The sequence below is a fragment of the Brassica oleracea genome, chromosome C2, assembly GCF_000695525.1.
Source record: "Brassica oleracea var. oleracea cultivar TO1000 chromosome C2, BOL, whole genome shotgun sequence".
Taxonomy (NCBI): Eukaryota; Viridiplantae; Streptophyta; class Magnoliopsida; order Brassicales; family Brassicaceae; genus Brassica; species Brassica oleracea.
The window spans coordinates 1,162,742-1,178,581 of record NC_027749.1 but is presented as its reverse complement, the minus strand read 5'-3'; the positions used below and the strand labels follow the sequence as shown (position 1 = coordinate 1,178,581).

General features: G+C 37.9%; 1 protein-coding gene and 1 long non-coding RNA gene across 3 annotated transcripts; both read right to left on the bottom strand.

The window, feature by feature from the left end:
• Positions 1–38: 38 nt before the first annotated feature.
• LOC106325409 lies at positions 39–1,811 on the bottom strand. Of its 2 annotated transcripts, XR_001266892.1 has the most exons (4): positions 1,571–1,811; positions 1,030–1,130; positions 896–946; positions 39–284 (listed from the first exon to the last, which is right to left on the bottom strand). It is a non-coding gene; the product is annotated as an uncharacterized LOC106325409 (long non-coding RNA). The 2 variants fall into 2 exon arrangements; XR_001266891.1 differs by lacking the exon at positions 1,571–1,811 and having other exon boundaries at positions 1,030–1,515.
• Positions 1,812–2,695: 884 nt separating this feature from the next.
• On the bottom strand, positions 2,696–15,300 carry LOC106327576 (anaphase-promoting complex subunit 1-like). Its single transcript, XM_013765744.1, has 37 exons — positions 14,835–15,300; positions 14,497–14,560; positions 14,186–14,270; positions 13,799–14,007; positions 13,511–13,616; positions 13,288–13,424; positions 12,499–12,683; positions 12,325–12,394; positions 12,072–12,236; positions 11,404–11,873; positions 10,835–11,294; positions 10,337–10,675; positions 9,729–9,812; positions 9,238–9,330; positions 9,090–9,149; positions 8,761–8,859; positions 8,451–8,591; positions 7,961–8,041; positions 7,621–7,692; positions 7,171–7,242; positions 6,788–6,881; positions 6,647–6,720; positions 6,447–6,497; positions 6,263–6,340; positions 6,026–6,147; positions 5,793–5,953; positions 5,647–5,723; positions 5,415–5,528; positions 5,233–5,334; positions 4,529–4,669; positions 4,119–4,292; positions 3,976–4,039; positions 3,749–3,888; positions 3,508–3,665; positions 3,335–3,413; positions 3,150–3,248; positions 2,696–3,076 (listed from the first exon to the last, which is right to left on the bottom strand). Exons 1-37 carry the CDS (start codon positions 15,044–15,046, stop codon positions 2,696–2,698), a joined length of 5,313 nt encoding a protein of 1,770 aa, XP_013621198.1. The 5' UTR covers positions 15,047–15,300.
• Between the last annotated feature and the right edge of the window lie 540 nt (positions 15,301–15,840).

Below are 15,840 nucleotides of genomic sequence, written 5' to 3'. Positions count from 1 at the left end.
TTTTAGTAGAATTATAAAATTTCAACAAATTTAAACGGTAAAATTACATAGTACTTGATTTATAGGTAAAACAACACAAAGGTTTAGCTTATAGGTAAAAAACAACAACAAAAAAAAGTATTCAAAGGTCATCATATAATTTGATTTTACAAAGTAGAAAGGTCAACTTGATTTAGAGTTAAAGTGATACAGAAGTTGTTATCAAGGAGGAGTAAGTCTTCTTCACGATCATGAGATACTCTGGCCTCCATTTGTTAACTCCTTGCCTCTCCTCTATCTTCTTCCTGAAACAAAACCAACAATATTAAATGCAAAGAGATCAAACTGAATGCACAACAATTTGAGGAAACTAGAACTACCAAGTTATACTATACTATCGAGGATATGGAATATCTAGCTATGGCTAATTTAATTTCCAATATGAGATGAGCATCATCTAGTTATGGATCCAACTTCTACACAAAAGTGCTAGGGAAACTAATAGAAAAACTCTTAGACGAGTTATGTAATAAAACATTAGTTCAAAGCATCCATAAGATTCCATACGGCAACAAGTCACCCATGGTATCTACTGATGAGAACTACAAGTTTCACTACTTTACAGTTAGAGCAGCTAATCATGTAATCTCAATGCTTGGTTTGGTTTAATCCCTAGTCCAATGTTCACTTAACTGGGAACCACTTCACTATATACACATTCACAAGATAAGTTTAATACGACCTAGGTTCCACACCAACCTATGAAGTTTCTTCTCAATTTTAACAACATATTTCAAATCATTTTGACTCTTTGGCAACCTGAAGAGATAATAATATAAACCATACAGGAATGTGTATTTTCTAATCTAATACCACATAAGCGGATGGAGTAGTAGAAGGAGGGGCATAAACGTACAAGCTTCTCGGTGAGCATGATATAAACTGGATCGTTTGCTAGAAACCATGTCTGAAAATTTGGAGGAGAAGAATAAATCAAGATTCAATGGAGTAATTTAGTGTTAAATGTATGTTGTTGAGCTTAGTGTATACCTTTTAAGTGACATCAATGGAGTCACGAACCATCTTCATTGTCATCCTACTGCTTCAATCACCTTTCACTTCTCAAGCTCCTCCTGATGACCATCTCCAATCTCGCAAGCAAAGAAACAAACAATCAAACATGCACATCAAGATTGCAAACAAGCAAGCATTTAATCTTCAAAAAAACATGCAAAATACAAAAGAGGATACTGTTTTTAACAAACAAAAAAAAACACGAGGGGAAACTGTATATTGTGCCAAGATTGTTTAGGAATAACAAAGTGATCTCATATGTGTAAAGTCAAATGGAACCTTAACCTCTCTAACGATCAAAGGACAGGACGCTAGCTTCTAACTGTTTTTACACTATGAATAATACACATAAGCTTCTTCCATTGTCCATCAAGTAAATATACAATCTCCCCAAAACAAAAACATTTAAAATAGAGTGATAAGTTTTTGGATTTGACAAAAACAAAAACATTTGAAAAAAATGGAGGGAAAAAAAAAGAAAAATTTAAAAGAGAAAATAATTAAAGGAATTTTATACCCAAGGAAATCAAGATGGGCTCGGAAGCTTCGGGTGATGGGCCGGTTAATAGGAAATCAAGCTGGGCTCGGAAACTTCATGTGATGGGCCGGTTAATAGGAGGCTGAGGCTTTCCTCCTTGGGCTACGGGAACAAGGATGAGGTTAGTGAAGATCATCATACCTCTGACTTGCTCAGGCATGTTTTGCTCTCTCTCCTACAGATTCTAACTCTTCTTGCGTATTTGTTTTTCTTCTCTCTGTGAGAGGTTGTGGATGAAGAGAATAAGGCAAGAGAGCGCCTCTATTTATAAGGTGAGGATCCTAACGGCTCTTTTTTACAACGTTCGTATTTTCTGTGATCCATTAATAGCCGTTGGATGAATAGGCTAGAGATCTAACGGTAGATAAATTGTCCACGTCAGCGCTCGTCTCTCGAAAAAGCCCGTTGGACTGCGCGACGTAACAGTTCTTTTTACAACGTTCGCATTTTCTGTGATCCATTATCAGTCGTTGGATGATTACGGTAGAGATCTAACGGTAGATAAATTGTCTACGTCAGCGCTCGTCTCTCGAAAAATCCCGTTGGACTGCGCGACGTGATGGGTCTTTTTACAACGTTCGTATTTTCTGACTTCCATTATTAGCCGTTGGATGAATGGGTTCGAGATCTAACGGTACGAATTGAATGCGCTGTCACGGGAGACTGTACTTACTTACTAGTCAGCGTTCGTCTCTCGAAAAGGCCCGTTGGACTGCGACATAAGAGGTTAAGTTATAAAAGCCCATTCCAACTTTTAAATGACAAGAGTATTGTTCCCTACAACGTCGTTCGTATTGATTGTTCCCTACGACGTCGTTGCGAGGCATAAGAGCTACATCACTCTGATCAGCCCAATAAACTATAAACGAGGCCCGTTAATACTTCATTGTTCGTACGGCGTCGTTCGTGTTGATTATGCTAAAGAAAAACAAGAGAATAATTGATGCAGCAGCAGAGTTGAGTTGAATACATCAATACATGGAGGAGGACCAGAGAAGGCTATAACCATTGTTTCACTCAAAGATTATCAGCTAATTAGCAGCCAATAATTAAAAATTAAAAGAAAAAAAGAACCATAATCATGTTTTCACAATGTCACTTGTTTCAATCAATGGAAAAAAAGACCCTATCAATTTCTCTAATCGCACTAACATGCGTACTAGGTAACACTAATCTTAGCAAAGGTACTGCCGAAGCTGAGATCTTGCACTTGGACTTGATCTTCTCAACTGATGCTTTGATGATCGATGGAGACGGTACGCTGAACCATTTCAAGTACCATGAGAGAAGGATTACGTCTTTCTGATCATCAGGCCATGTCTCTGAGGTCAGATAATCTCTCAAATTAGTTTTCATCTCGGTTGAGCTATTCAAAATCTCTTCACACCGTTTCCCTAGTGATGTTAAGAAGATTGATTGAACAAAGCCACCTGAAGAGGAGGCCAATCTTCCACTTGATACCGCCTCGTTGTAGGCAAGAGAAACCTGTGATCATCACAAAGATTAGATCCAATGATAGAAAAGCAAATCAGATTAAACAAAATGTAAAATCAAGTACCTTGAGGCTTGAGATGGAAAGTGAATCACACACATTACTATCGCTTTTGACGAGAAGATCAGCCATTGAACCAATGGTTGTATACAAAGATAAATAAACCTACAAGAACCATGTAACATATGCCAAATAATCTCAATAAGAATGTTCCAAACAGTAAATAACCATTGAAAAATAAAGTGACTTACCTGCAAGAGAGCTGGTCTATCCTTGCTTATACAGTCAAACAACACTTGCAGACAGAACTCCTTGAAATCAGAATCAGATCTGTGCATAAATGGGCTTGTTAAGACAAAACTACTGAGCTCTGTTACGACATGGACACTGAGGAGAAAGAGAAAATGGATGAAACAGTGGTTACCTGTCGTTCCAAGATTTGTCACAGCACAACTGTGCAAAGGCTATTAGGCTGGGATCAGATGAGAATGTGCTGACCAAGTGATCAACGCTATCAGAATCCAGCTCTCTATGACTATTAGCTAGCATGTTAGATTCGTCCAGAGTTCTTAAACCAAAAACCTGTAATCACGGAAAGGCATCTAAACCTGTATCAGAGTCCATTTCTCTAGATTGAAAATGAAATATATGATGGGGGTTACAACCTTGTGCATTGCTCGTGAAAGCAGTGACTGACACCCAACTGGATCATCAACATACGAACAAGCTCCAACTTTTCTTTTGACATATATAACACCAGAGTTCAAGGGATCACTCTTGTCCCCAAAGCTCCACCAATGTTTCTCTGTGTTTCATCGGGTCAACATTAAAAATACCATAAGACCAGCTAGAGAAAATGACCAAAGGAATATATATACAAATGATCAGTTACCTTCTGGGACAAGCTCAACCTGTTGGGGCCAGTATCGGGGACCACAGACACAAATTCTCTTTAGCTGCAGGATACATATACATTTTTCCGGTAAATCATATGGAATCGGTGAAAGAGAGGGAAAGTTGTTGAAATTTTCATACAATAGCACGCTCTGGAAGAATGCACGGTGTAACCTCGCAATATCTTGTTTCAGAATACAGTTCTGTCTCTTTTACTGTGACTTCTAGAGGGGCATAGACTGGTAGACCGGAATCAACATCAATAGTCTGCAGCCAACGAGCCTCTGTTGCAAGGACATATAAATGCCTGAATGCCTACAAACATTTTACATAGAAAATCATCTCTTGCTTCTATAGAAATGACACCACTCAGCGACAGAAACCAAATCCAGACACCAGTTAGCATGTCTTAGATATCAGAATCAACTAAGAGATTGGTGAAGAGTAACACTTTACATAGAAAAGCAACCCCTGCTTATAGAAATAAACAATAACCAATCCAGACATAAAAAAAGAGCGATGCAGAGAATAAAAAAGATATTTAAACTTGCCTGGAGGTGACAACGATTGTCATTTGGTCCAGAAGGCAACCGCGGATAGAGAGTGATAAGTAACATAGCAAGTGAGCCGTTACTCGTTGAAAATGTTCGCATACCACTTCCAAGAAATAAGAAACCCGTCGCTAAGCTCACCTAAAGGAAAGAACACAATGCTGTCTCATATTTAAAAATAAATTAAAAGAGTAGAAGGTAAATAATCAACAAGAATGATTTATACAAAAAGTTCATTACGTACTGGACTAAGAGATCTCTAATAAATATGCAATCCTAAGCTCGCTATAATAAGTCTGACCTTTCCACCGCATGCTAAAACAATATCAGCAGTCAGCTTTGAAATTACTTTATACGGTGCAAGCAGTTCACTGGTACATTAGAGACAAATTGATTTGGCTATAGTTCATAGCATCAGATTAATTAAAGAAAAAAGCTAGAATGACATGAAGCTAAGGAAGTTCGAGAAATAAAATTCAGAAATCTCCAGAGAATACATTTTAAGATCAGATTAATTTGAGAGAATACATTTTAACTTGGCTATAGTTCATAGGCATAAGGAAGTTCTAGCTTTTTCTTCTAGAGAATACATTTTAACATCACAAAAATTCAGAGAATACATTTTAACATCCCAAAAATTCAGAAATAAAATGCAAAGCTGACATGAAGCTAAGGAACCTTAATTTTTACAAGAAAATGCTTACCGCCATTTGAGTGCCATAGTTAGCATGTCCATCAGCAGAGTTTCGGCTGCGGAGAAATCTCAACAACCGAAATATTTGCAAGTCTCCAGATCCCGCCATGACCTACACAAGTGAGTCCTTTCACATAAATTTACTGACTTTAAAATTGAAAATTGTACAGGAGATTTCAAAAGAAGCATTACCACTGAAAGGGAAAGAACGATAAGATAAAGACACATTTCAAGCGTTCCTCGATCAACATGTTTAGCTATTCCCTTGGGAAATCCATTTCCAGGTGGTGCAGACACAGGCTTGATCTACATGCATCGAAACATATAAGCTCACATTGGGATGAGCAGAAGGAAATTCAGAGATTCTTAGTATTTGAGGGAGGAAAAAGGAGTAACAAATGTAATATTTCAGAGAATGATGTACCTCATGTAAAAGATAGAGAGCATAGTTGTTAAGTAAGTCACGAGCATTTCCGTCCCTTGTACCAGCAAATCTCAGCCCTATCAGAAAGAAACAACACATGTCATAACTTTCATTAGAGACTGATGTCTCATAAGAAGTAGATTTACCAAGTGAAATGCATGCCCCCGCCACTATATTGACATATGCCTGCACTAGGGCTTCAACGTCCACTTCATACATATCATCCATGTCATCTTGGAGGCGGCTGACACCATTTTTGACAAATTCGGGAACTTGAGACTGGATCCAGTCACTTGTAGGACGGATCCTATAATACGAATTCTATTAGACTTGATCTCAGAAGAACCATCACTCCTAATTAGGGAAGATAAGAAAATACCTGCTCCACATTATCAAGTTCCGAGCAATGACACGGAGCATTATGAAATCAGGCCTTACGCACTCCAATTCGTAATGTGTTTGTGGGATAGAGAGCTTTGAGAAGATGACCTCTGAGTCTGTCTGCAACAAATGCAACAAACATTATATAAAGCTTTAAAGTTGTGCAAAGACAAAAAAAAAATGTCAAAGGCTAACTTAGAACCAGTTATCTAGTTTATCCATCCTCAAGACCCACCTTAAGATACATTAATGCGAGAGCGATTGTCGCTCCAGGTGCAGTAATATTAACATTTGCAGTGCTTCCGTCTGTCACCTGAGACAGAAAAAATGATAACCACATACTTATAATTCAGCAAGTGTTTCAGGAACAGGTTTATGCGCAACACAAGCTTCACAAAGGAACAGAAAGACAGGAAAACCTGTGCAGCACTTCGGAGATCTTCATTTGATGGTGCAAGGAGAGATCTTTCCTGTAGGGAGTTAAAGAAGTTTTTCAGTACAACATATATATATATATATATATATTGTTTACAAATCCAGTGTGATATGATTCACTTCCTATCAGAAAAGGAAATGAACTAAGAGTGGGATAAAGTTAATGTGAAGGCTAAAGATTAACCTCTTTTGCTCCCAGATACTGAAGTAAGCGATTGACAAAGGAGTCCAAAGAACCGAGCGCATCATCTCCACGGCCTTGAGCCAAAAAGAGTAGAGTTAGCTTTAAAAAATAATTCAGTGGCTAAAAAACAAAAAGGCATACCAAGAGCAACAAGACCAAGTGAGAATCCTGCAGATACAGCATAACCCTCCCTTTCAAGGACATTGTCTCCTGCACTTCTGCGGCCAATTTCACCCTGATAACATGTACGAAGTGGGATCTCAAAGATAAGCAACGATCCACCGGATTGTAAAGAACTAAATTGCAAATTAAAAGATATGCATCAACTAACTCACTCAAAGATTGTACATGTAGGAATGGATCCACAACCAAACTACAAGATAGATTCTAACTATAAATGTGTTTAAAACACCAACCGCACATGTAATAATGATGTATCAAATGAAAATTACATTTGATGACAGGAAGAATGCTATATCAAATTTAAACCATAAGTGAGGAAAAAAACATGCAGGAGACATTACCAGAAGTAATTGCATTGTCTGCAGGTGTGCCGATCCTTCAAATAGAATGCCGACGGAGACTAAAGCTGCAGACTGGAGAATAATTAAAGACAGTACGTTAGTGAAAAAAATGTCACTAGTTAACAATACTCCTACTTTCAAAAAGTAAACATGAATAATCCAAAGATACCAGTAAGGCGTTGCATATTGGCACATATGTTAACATAAGGTGCAAACAAAATATCAAGTCAAGAAAACTTTAGAAAATGCCAGAACTAACGATATCAGAACCATCAAATAAACAAACAAAAGAAAATTGAAATAACGTGATGTGAATATGTATATATCTTTACTTTTAGCACATGTAAGTGAATTACATAGCAAATGCTTGTCAAACCACTTCCAGTTTCAGTAACTGCTTGTAGAGAACTCAAATTATTTCAGTAAGTATAACATCACAGCAATCTGTACCTGCAGAAGTGTTGGTATCTCAAACTCAGCATATGAAGCTTGGTATCGAGCAGGAACATGGAAAAAGAGAGCCTGTTATACAAAGAAAAATAAGTTCTTAGGATAGTTACAGAGCTAGAATAATTTTTTTATTAAGATGGTAGCAAGTAATATTAGCATCCATTGGTGCATAAATGAGGGTTAATAATTTTCAGAAACGTTGATCATCCACAATTAAACTAATAAGAAATCTTACGTATGCCAAAGTATATTCATCTGGTTGACAAGCTATAGCAAAAAGTACCTAAGAGGCCAATTCATGATCCAAATAGTAAAGAATATGAAGCAATGGAACCTCTACCTTTGCAATATCAGGTTGCATTGTTCTCCTGTACGAAGCTGCTAGACCAAGCATCAAACCTACTGTGGTGCTCTCATGATCCTAAAAGACCAAGGATGGAAGAAGGTCATGAATAAATTTGTGTTTGAACTTATTAAACGGAAAAATGCACTTTAGTATAACCGAATATAAAGTTATTCCATCTTTCTAATTTTGATGATAAAGATCAAACGACGACAATTATCAAATGAGGCAGACATGGAAAACTAATCTCCCTTAAATATAGTAGTCCAATGTTACATTGATTATTCCATGTCTCCTCGAAGCCACAGATGTGGTCACAACTACATATGACATGTGCTAATCCCAAAGATGTAAACGGGTAAAACTTGTAATAACTTCAATCACAAGCCAGAGTAACTTGATGCTCAACTCAGGAGAGTATTAGGCTATTATTAACCAATGGGAAGGGAAATAAATAACTCAATGGAAAACGGAGCCAGAAACAAACCTGAGTGAAATATTGGTATATGTCACTAAGGTTTAACACATGCAAATATCCCTGTAATCCCAGCCCAAACAGAAGTCCAGCGTGAACAGCATTTGGCTCTCCAGGTTTATTGTATTTAATCCACGTTCTGGACACCTTTCCCTGCACCAAATTGTAAGAAGAAACATAACTAGATTGATTGTGCCGAAATAAAGAAAGGGGACTTTCTGCATGACCACACATACAGTTTGATATCATGTGTCACAATCTGTTGCATTCTCTTGTAACTTCTCATAGATGAAAATATTAAAAAAAAATACACAACACAAACCTGAAGCGGTGCCAGTCGTAACCCAGCAGCAACAGCATTATGAAACTCTGGCCAGGTCTTAAGTTCTTGGATATTCCTGATGTTTGGATCCAGATTAACCTGTATGGGAAACATGCAACCTAAACTGTTAGTTTGGCAACAGTAGTTATAAGTCAGAAAATGCATTTTGGGGAAAGCCATAGTGTAGGCAAAATTGCTTTATTTTATTTATATCTGCAAATTCTAACTTCCATCTTCACAGTAATAATAAGCCATTCGCAAAAATATTATTTGATGTAAATTAGAGCATATAGTATGTTTCTATACTTAATCATTACAATTTTACGTACCACGGCATTTTGTTGGGCGGGCAGCCGACCAGCCAAAACAAGCTTTGGTACAGTAAACGCCTGCAAAATTTAAGAGAGAATGTAAATCTTGAAGGAGTCATTACAAGTGATAAAAACCAAGTGTATCTTTCGTTAGATAAAAATTTGCCTCAGTTAAAAGCGTGTGTATTGTTGATAATGTGAAAGCTCCACGCCCAAGGGGAAGCACAGCAGTCCTCTGTGCTATACGCCAAAGCTGGTCCTGCACAAATGGGAAAATAAAGTAACGTTGGATATTAAAGAGAGTTGTAGAGACCATGCAGATCTAAAATAGCGAAATCTAAACCACTGGCTTCTTCCATGTCAAGAAACACAAGTGCAGCTGCATCTTACTTTGATTTCTAAATAGTAATTAGCATTTATTAAATTTTGGAAATCTAATTATAAAAGCTATGTGAAAGCATATCAGTGGAACATAAACTATAACATTCTCTCTCTAATATATTTTTTCGTAGCACCAAAGAGTTTAAAATAAACGATAAAGATAACATGTAGTGATTTTATTGGATTATAACTTCTTTTATATTCGATCCTAACTTTGCATTTAGTAGTAGTCAAAGATTTATAAAGTAATAGAAATGTACACCCATCGATTTGTACCTGTTGCTGCTCCTGATCAGATATAGTAGGGTTAGCAGACGTTTGAATTACCACAGGTCGTGCAGAGCACAAAAGACGTCGAACCTAACATGCCAAGGAAAAATAAAAGATATTAGTCGATAGTTAAATCAAGTGCTGACAAGTTATAAAAGGAAGAGGCGTGGGTAGATGGAAACATTTGAATACCCAACCACCAATGCCTAACAGATGGAGAATGGTGACAGAAAATGAAACTTTGTAACCGTCCATTAAATCATTAATACAGAAAACAAAAGTAGCAAGAATTAAAGTAGACAATGCCAAGAAATTTCCAATGCAAAAGACATCAAATTAAACTAGCAAGCGCAGAGGCACGTCAAAGTCTTATATCTTATAATATGATAATAAACTTAATCCAGAGATGTACAACCAACAAACGCCAGACATAACAAGGTATAGAGTATACTACAAGTAAATAAATAATTGTGAAACAATTTAGAGCAAAGCAAGCCTAGCCAAAAAATATGCAAAAGTCTATATGGCAGACTACGGAAACCATTCCGAGCATTACACACTGTGACCACTACGCTAGCGGATTTTTAGTTTCCAAATGGGGGTGTAGATATTACCTCATTCAGTCGTAGATCACGGCCATACCGTAACTGCGTATAGGAGTTGAAGATATGCTCCATTCCATCTATCACAGAACCATCCACAGAATTTGTATCCTCAATCTTAGCGTTTTCCAAGCCAAGTGACTCAGATAAAGAGGATGGAACAATTACTGGATGCAAATGCAGCGTGTAAGGTATGGACATGGATATTAAACTCGTGTTTGACTGCATCTCAAATTCCTTAGATGAGCTCAAATTTCTGAAGACTGATTGGGCCATATCTTCTCGACCAAGAAGCACATAAGCAATTGCTGGCCAGTCAGCTGGAGGAGATTCTCGACAGCTATCCAGTGCCTACAAAATACACACGAAATGTTATGCAAAAGGTAGAACAAGTAGGCGAGAGGAAATAACAAACTCACCTACTAAAGAAACGAGAACATAGAAACAACACACTGATCTAAAAGTTATCAGCAATCCAGCATCCAGAAGTATCTAAATATTCCAACTTACATGTCTCAAAGGGAGAGATACACCGGAAGGCAGCAAATCCAGTTGCTGAAGCCCAAATCTCTCTCCAGCCATAGCTAAGATAGCAAGTTCCTCGTTACTGGAATATGATCCAGGGGCAATATTACAGGGGACACCTGAAGAAAGTTTCTTTCCTACTGGCTTATCACCAAATAACACACTGTAGAAGGAAACAATTTTCCTTGCCCAGCTCACAATGGAGCATCCATCTTTACGGATCAGATCGGGAAGATCATCAAGGTTTGTGGATAAACATCCACGTCTTAAACAGTTTTCAAGCCATCTGAATATATTTGGAGGTTTTCTGCTCGAAGAAAGGGTTGTGCATGCCCCAGTGATTTTGGAAAGACGAGGAAAATCACGTATGTAGTGATCTATGTAACACTTCTCACCCAGAAACTTGGCAATATTGCACAATAAAACAGCTAGGCGATGCAAATCCCTGCACAAAGATGTCAAACATTTAAAAGGGAAATCACATATAATATTAAATCTTAACTCTACTTCTGATCCTTAAAACTTAGTTTTCTTTGAGGAGCCAATGTACTTACTGTTTTCGTAGATTATCCATCTTCAAACTCTCATATACTGCATGAAGACAATCTAAACTCTGGACCATTAATTCAAATGAGTTGTCTGGTCTTTCTTCACTACCAGTCTCAGTACAAAATGGAGCAATTTCTTCCAGATCCGAGGGACTGACTGACGTGATACCACTGTGAAACCTAGAATAGGTCTTATGGAACTTGCTGCTGAGAAGAAACTCCCAGGAGGACTCTGATGATGTTTTGAGTTGCTTCAGATGCACACCAGTAGGTTTTTGACAGATCCCCAGAAAAATGTTGCACAACGCTTCCCATTCAAAATGAATACTGGAACCCTTCTGGTCAGAATAACCATCCCCCCAAAGAAGAGAGAGAAACAACTTGTACAAATCGGATCGTAATCCCTCAGCTATGGCTGCTATGCAATCGTTTGCAAGTGAAGATGAAGGGTTACTAGTTAAGGCACACCGAAAAATCTGCAAGAGTAACAATGTTAAAGTAAATTAAAACAGAAAACAACTTGAACAACCAAATAAACAAGTAGCCAAGTTCGGAAGAGTAAACCCAGCTGCAACAATCACGTGATTTGAGTTCATAAGGATAGAGCAACAACTATGCTAGTTAACAAAACTAATTATTTTGAATTTCAACGGATTGATGTCTGTGTGACAAACCTGTGAATGATTTACTGACAGATTGATACATCCTAACACAGCATCAGACAATCCTGTGATCTTCAGGACCCGGGAACCTGAATCCGTTTTTGCAGAATCACCAGAAACAAGACTTTGCCCCAACCATGAAGGGAGTACATATCTACAGAGGCATTGTTTTCCTGACTACAAATAATATAGATAAATCAATTAAGCATGGGACAGAAGTGGGTATTTAACAAAGGAAACAATATGGTGCATATCAAGAACCTACATAAAGAAAGAGGTCATTTTCCGGAGACAAAACAATGATATCCAAATGTGGAAGCAGTCCTATTTTCACTCTGCAGGAAAATGGAAAAAAAGATTGGACAAACACTCAATATGACAGCAGAAGCAGTGTCACTTACAGTGACAGAGAGGCAAAAAAATGTGGATAGGAATTTACCTAGAACGTGTCACAACAACAGGTGCAGCAGCAATTGCAGATATACTCCAGCTTATGTAAGGTTTAACGTCAAACATAATTTCATTATTGATCTCAACAGTTTGGAGTCCCACGGATAACAGCTTTTTTTGTTCTAGAATCAGAAAGCAAATTACTGGGACTGCATCATCAGAGGACAAAAAGACCTGCGATATATTGAAGCCAATAAAAAGAGCAAAGACTTCAGCAACAGAGCCCACAGATCTTTCTCCCATTCAAAGTCAACAAACAAAAACGAAATTACAAAAGTACAGTATATATATATTTGCAAGAGCACACATCTAACGAAGGGAACTCGAAAATAAAAAGAGAAAAATCAGCATTGGTAGCACAAGCAGTCAAGGCCGAAGGTTTACTGATCTCAAGTAGCAAGAGATTGAGTGGCACCAAAGCCCGAATCTACTTGAATAACAAATCATTCTAAAGAACAAAATATTGAGAAGGCAGTCTATTTTGGAGACTGGATGCCCAAGCAAACATGCTTTATGAAGTAATGAGCAAGCTATCCTATCCAAGATAACTAAGAGGTACATTCAAAGAGCATCGCTTAGGTAGAACTGTAGAAGTTCCCAAAACATTTACGAGAAAAACTTTTAAGCCTTGATTTAATTAGCAGCAAAGCATAGCCATGAAAATTAACCACATGTTAAAAAAAGAGACCCTAAAGGACTTAACCATGTCCAGCAGCCTACCAAAAATACATAAACAATCTTCTCCAAAAAGATATTCTTTAGATGCATTCATAGTCACCTTAGATGCAGCTTTCTTAGCGCCTTTAGCTTGCCATATTCTACGAAAAGATACTCGTTTCGGGATAACAGTATCAGGAACAACGCTTGAGCTAGACTCTATAAATTCTACTGCCCACACAGAATGTTGCATCTTGCCTGAAAAACCCGAGACAGAGTACTTCGATGAAAAACAAGAAGAGCATGTGGTAAATTCAGCCTGAATGGAGATGAAAATGACAAACCTTTGTTATACGAGGTCATCAGAGGAAAACTGTCACTCGACCAAATTGTTCTCTCATCATAGTCCTTCATTATGTTCAACTTTCCCCTCTCTTCTAGATAGATTGGCTGGAAAGTTAGTTAGATGAGTCACCACATGCAACATATAACCAAACATTTCATAACCAGAAAAATCTATGTGCTGTTGAGATAACAGCAACGAAATTATGCAGGTCTCGAACTAAAAACAAGACTGGCATGAAGTACAAATAAAGTAGACAAGAAGAATCTAAACGTATGAGATCATTTACCTCAGGTTCTTCTAATGGGTCTCTTAGAATGAGATGGGAAGACATGTCTCTTTTGCGCAGCATCTCACGAGAACCAAGAGTGGGGCTAGCAGTAGAAAATGGAATATTCGAGGTTGGATTCACTTCAGCAGCTTGCTGGAGAAGTAGACCAAACGGTAGAGGCCATATTGATATGACAGTACGTGGAAGTGGAACAGAAACAACTTCACCTGTCGCTCACAAATACCAAATATAAAAACCTCAGCTGAAACCTCGCAAACGAGAAGAATAGCATGTATATAGATCCAGCCGATAAGTAAAGATATGGGATCGTTTGGTCTACTTCATTACGTCTTATGAAAAAGTAAGATAAGAAGTGAAATATTACAGTTCAGAAGCCACACTAACCTGACGTGTTGTATATTGTTAAACAACCAATTTGTAAGACACAGAGCAAAGCTTCTGCTCCTCGACCCAGGTGACTCCAGCATGCCTATGGCATAAAAAACACGAGTTAAAACGGTCATTGTCACCCATCAAACAAGTGAAAAAGAAAGCTTATGTACTTTATTTAACTCAGTGAGCAACACACAGAACAGCTTCACTGGAAAAAAAAAACGAATCTAACACATCCCACCAATAAGGAAGAAAGCATAGTTGAGGCATAGCTACATTTTCAAACATTGGAGACAAAGAGTCCAGCTTGTTATGGAAATTACCTTGATGATGGGAGAAGACAAGGTAAACCGCTTGAGCACTCGTGAACCGCTTGTCCAGATTATGCTATCATCAATTTAAAAAAAAAAAAAAATCATCGTCAGGAACAGATACAATCAAAAAGTCATCAAGAAACATTACGCCGTTACATCAAATACAAAATGAAATTAGCTTCTCTACCTAAGCATAATCCTACACACATTACTATAATAAAGAGACATACTTACTAGAAGAAAAACAAAACACATTCTAAACGTAAATGATGAATTCACTTAGTGTTGGATAGTAATAGAATAATCAGCAAATTGCCTCAAAGTAAATCTAATGATACTCTTCTTACCGGTTGTCTCGGATGAAGAGCTCATGCTCTCTCTGCCGCGAAAACTTAGCTTCATTGCCGTCATCACCGTCTCGCTGGCCGGTGAGATCAGGATCGAAGAGAAAATACTGATAGGAATCGGCCACGTTAGGATTCGAGTCGGTAGCTTCAGCGATTAGACCGAAAGGTTTGAACTTTCCGAGGACGGTGAGCGTGCGAACCCCTGGAGACATTGGTTTCTCTCCAAAATAGCTTCGCGACGAGTCAATTGGAGATTGAAGAGGTTCAATTGCACTCTCCCGCTCTTTCTCCGTTGTCTTCGAGCTTAAAACACTAGTAGACGAGAAGGTCAAAGCAGACAGGGGAGGTAACTTAGGAAACGCATCGAAAGTCGGAAGATTCAGAGCGTCAGTGAAAGAGAGATAGATTCTCTCTGAGGAATTTAGTCGAACACCTTCTGTGCAGAATGCTGCAAAGCAAACCTGGAATCGAACGAAAAGAAAAGGAGAAATAAATAAAAAGGAAATTAAATAAAATTGAAGGCCCGAAATTAAATAAATTTCCCGCCTTTTTGGTCGTTGACCAGGTCAACAACTGGGCCCACTAAGACAACTTTCTGTCTGATTTGCGTAAATATGCATAGACACAGGTTTATATATATATATATATATATATGTAAATTAGGGGTGTTCAATCCGGTAAAACCGAACCAATTAAAACCGAACCGAACCGAAATAGAAACGATGGTTTGGATTTGGTAGTACCGAATATACCGAATGGATGTCATTTTTAAGAAACCGTGGTATATGGATATGGTTTGGTATATAAACTGATCGAACCGAATAAACCGAATAAACCGACCCAATTTTGGTCCGCTCAATTCGATACAACACGGGAAGTTCGGTTAGCTAGTCCGGTTCATCATCCGGTTAAATATGCATAGTCAGAGGTTTATTTATGTAAATACTACTAGGTGTCAGCCCGCGTCCACACAGGCAAAATGATTTTGAGAATATTTTCCGTGCAT

Coding starts and splice junctions, on each gene's coding strand:
- LOC106327576 (XM_013765744.1), bottom strand. CDS start 15,046: ATGTCTCCAGGGGTTCGCACGCTCACCGTCCTCGGAAAGTTCAAACCT. Junction 4,040..4,118: donor TTCTTCCAGAGCGTGCTATT/GTATGAAAATTT, acceptor TGTATCCTGCAG/CTAAAGAGAATTTGTGTCTG. Junction 3,249..3,334: donor ATAGACCAGCTCTCTTGCAG/GTAAGTCACTTT, acceptor TGGTTCTTGTAG/GTTTATTTATCTTTGTATAC.